Genomic DNA, 2,498 nt, shown 5'->3' with positions numbered 1-2,498 from the left:
CCCAGTAAGCCCCCAGTTAACACTTCCACGTCTCTGCAGGCAGTTGCCGGGTCTGCTCATATTCCAGAGAAGGAATCAACCTCTCTAAACATGAAGATGGCTTGGGCTAGGGTCCTCTGCCACCACACCTGGGCTGGCTGCTTCTTGCAGGTACCTCTTTATCAGGGTAGCAAAGAAAAATCCCACTGCTGCCCCCAGGCTGGACACGGGCAGAGCCGGAGGAGCTGCCGACGCAGCTGAGCTGGAAGCAGGGCCCTCCGGCGACCTTGATCAGTTCAGGTACCAGCACCTCACCCGTGATCCTCCCGGCAGGGAGAGGACACCCCGAGAGTCTCTTTGGCCCCATTAACCAGACTGCTAAGACAACTGTTTTGCCTTATTCCACACGGCGTGTTACATCCCCCGCCCCAGGAGTGGGACCCGAAAGATTCACTCACCTGAATAATAAGTTAAGACCAAAAAGTGTAAACATCACAGCCATGTACCCTACGATTCCAGTGGCGTAGCTGATCTTGTATATTAGTAGAAACCATTTATAAACCAGCCTGTAAAGAATGAAAACGAGAATTTAACTACTTCCTTTTTCCTGAATGAAACTGCACCAAAGCACCTAAAGAGTTTTACTTTTTAAACCCGGATGGTGCTGCCTGCAGACACTTCACCTACGCACGGGCCACACAGCTTTAAATGTCTAATTCAAGCTACAGACCCGCCGCCACGGGCCGCTCACGGTCTTGACTTCCAAACTAGAAACCTCGGCGTCTCCAAAGGCCGTAAGCAAGCGTCCTTCACGCCGGGAATGCCCTCGGTGAGGCTACCAGCCCACGCGGTGTCTGCCTTTCCAGCACCCGCTCGGGTACCACGTGCATCGGGCTGGCTGCCAGCCGCCGGTTAGTGCTTCACGCCGACGGGCAGGGGTTGCACACCCCCGGGGTGCAAAGTTTAAGACAATGACTTGCGGCAGCGAAACTGGGAAGAGCTCCTTGTAATGGTTACCCTGGGGCTGAGGAGTTTTCCCGGGAACACGTGTACTAACCTGGGCGTTGTCTGTACCAGAGGTTTTCGAGTTGCCCTGAAGGTGACGAAAGCTGTGACCGCTGAGAAGAGCACCCAGATTACCAGGAACCGCCACCAGTACAGCTTGATCGTGAAATAGAGAGGCACTACCCACATCTGGAAGAGGGTGACCATCTGCAGGAACAGAGGAAAGGCATTTTGAGCTGGTTCCCTGCTCATCAGACATCAGAAACACCCTGCCAGTCCCGGCAGCCCTCCTCCTGCCTGCATCAAAGGGCCCTGAACAGCACCAGGAAACTCGGGAGGTTTGGCCTGTGGCACCCAGCACCCAGAGAACAGGCTCAGAGCCCGACTGAGGGAGTCAGAGGCAGCAGCCAGGCCATCTTCGGTAGCAAAGGACTAGAGCTGGAGGGAGAACGCAGAGGAAACATCTCCAGAGGGAGGTACAGGAGATGACCCACCTAACTAGTTTTCGTAAGAAGTCTACGTAAACCTTCACGGCCCCGAACACCGCAACCACAGACACCTCAGGCCAAGTATGAAACAAGGAGACGGGCGCAGGGGAAGGTGTCAGCCTCGCCTCTGCCCTACAGCCTATTCCCAAAAGGGATCTACGGCCGTGCAGCTGAGCTCCTGCGGTGCTGCCGGAGGGCAACAGGCAAACGGGTTCCGTTTAAAGTTCATAGAAGATTACAGGCATTGCCTGGGAACGTTAATTATGATAAGGAAGTCAGAGTGAGGTTGGTTCAGGTAAAATAACAGTCCCCGACAAGCCGGTGGCATCAGCAAGCGGCAGGTCTGCTCAGCAGACAGTGCTGCCGGGCAAGCCCAGCGGTGCTGCAGGAACCGTCAAACCCAGGGTCCCGGCAGCAAGAAGCCCCCGCCGCCTGCGAGGAAGCGCCCACAAAACGCAGCTTCCCTTTGCGTTACCCTCAGGACAACACCCGGGATCTGCTTGTCCCACCGCCTGGTATCAAAGCACTTTGTAAAACCGAGTTATTGGCATCACTTGTCACAGAAACTTGAGGCCTCCAGGCGCCTCCACCCTCATCCCTAAGCTAGAATCCCCGCGCGCTGTTGGGAAGACGAGGGTATCTCAACACCAGACAAGAGGAGAAAAACAGGAACGCGCTTCTCATCAGCTAAAGGGCGGCACCACTCAGCACTCGCATCCAGCCTCGGAGACAAAACGGCCGCGTGGGAGACACTTACGTTGTAGGAGCGAGGGTGCCTCTGTTTCCACTGAACCAACAGGAGCTGTGCCACCACTAGCGTGGCGATAAGGATGAGGACCATTTCGGCATGCATAGCCTCGTGACCACGGTGCTTGGCATGCATCCGCGCATGCTCCACCCTGCAACGACAGGGAAAAGGCGGCTGAAGAGCATGCGGGCGCAGACGGCACGCTAGCAGCACGGCAGGGCTGACAAACACCTCGGCACGGGGGAGCCAGGAAGACCAGGCCGAGAGACACCACGGAG

At 56.3% G+C, this 2,498-nt stretch overlaps 1 protein-coding gene across 1 annotated transcript; it reads right to left on the bottom strand.

Annotated features, from left to right (window-relative positions):
• Window positions 1–350: 350 nt before the first annotated feature.
• Window positions 351–2,492, bottom strand: LOC103925621 (RING finger protein 121). Its single transcript, XM_009334357.1, has 4 exons — window positions 2,452–2,492; window positions 2,230–2,371; window positions 1,037–1,191; window positions 351–545 (listed from the first exon to the last, which is right to left on the bottom strand). The coding sequence occupies exons 2-4, from the start codon at window positions 2,353–2,355 to the stop codon at window positions 434–436; spliced, it is 393 nt and encodes a 130-aa protein (XP_009332632.1). The 5' UTR covers window positions 2,356–2,371; window positions 2,452–2,492; the 3' UTR covers window positions 351–433.
• Window positions 2,493–2,498: the final 6 nt, after the last annotated feature.

This window comes from Pygoscelis adeliae, unplaced genomic scaffold (genome assembly GCF_000699105.1).
Source record: "Pygoscelis adeliae isolate BGI_AS28 unplaced genomic scaffold, ASM69910v1 Scaffold841, whole genome shotgun sequence".
NCBI classification, from domain to species: Eukaryota; Metazoa; Chordata; class Aves; order Sphenisciformes; family Spheniscidae; genus Pygoscelis; species Pygoscelis adeliae.
Note: the sequence above shows the minus strand (reverse complement) of the source record. Positions and strands in the feature narration are given on the sequence as shown.

Excerpts from the sequence above, each read along its gene's own strand:
- LOC103925621 (XM_009334357.1), bottom strand. The coding sequence starts at position 2,355 with ATGCATGCCAAGCACCGTGGTCACGAGGCTATGCATGCCGAAATGGTC. Across the intron at positions 1,192-2,229 it reads GGCACCCTCGCTCCTACAAC|ATGGTCACCCTCTTCCAGAT; the intron begins GTAAGTGTCTCC and ends CTGTTCCTGCAG. Across the intron at positions 546-1,036 it reads CTGGTACAGACAACGCCCAG|GCTGGTTTATAAATGGTTTC; the intron begins GTTAGTACACGT and ends CATTCTTTACAG.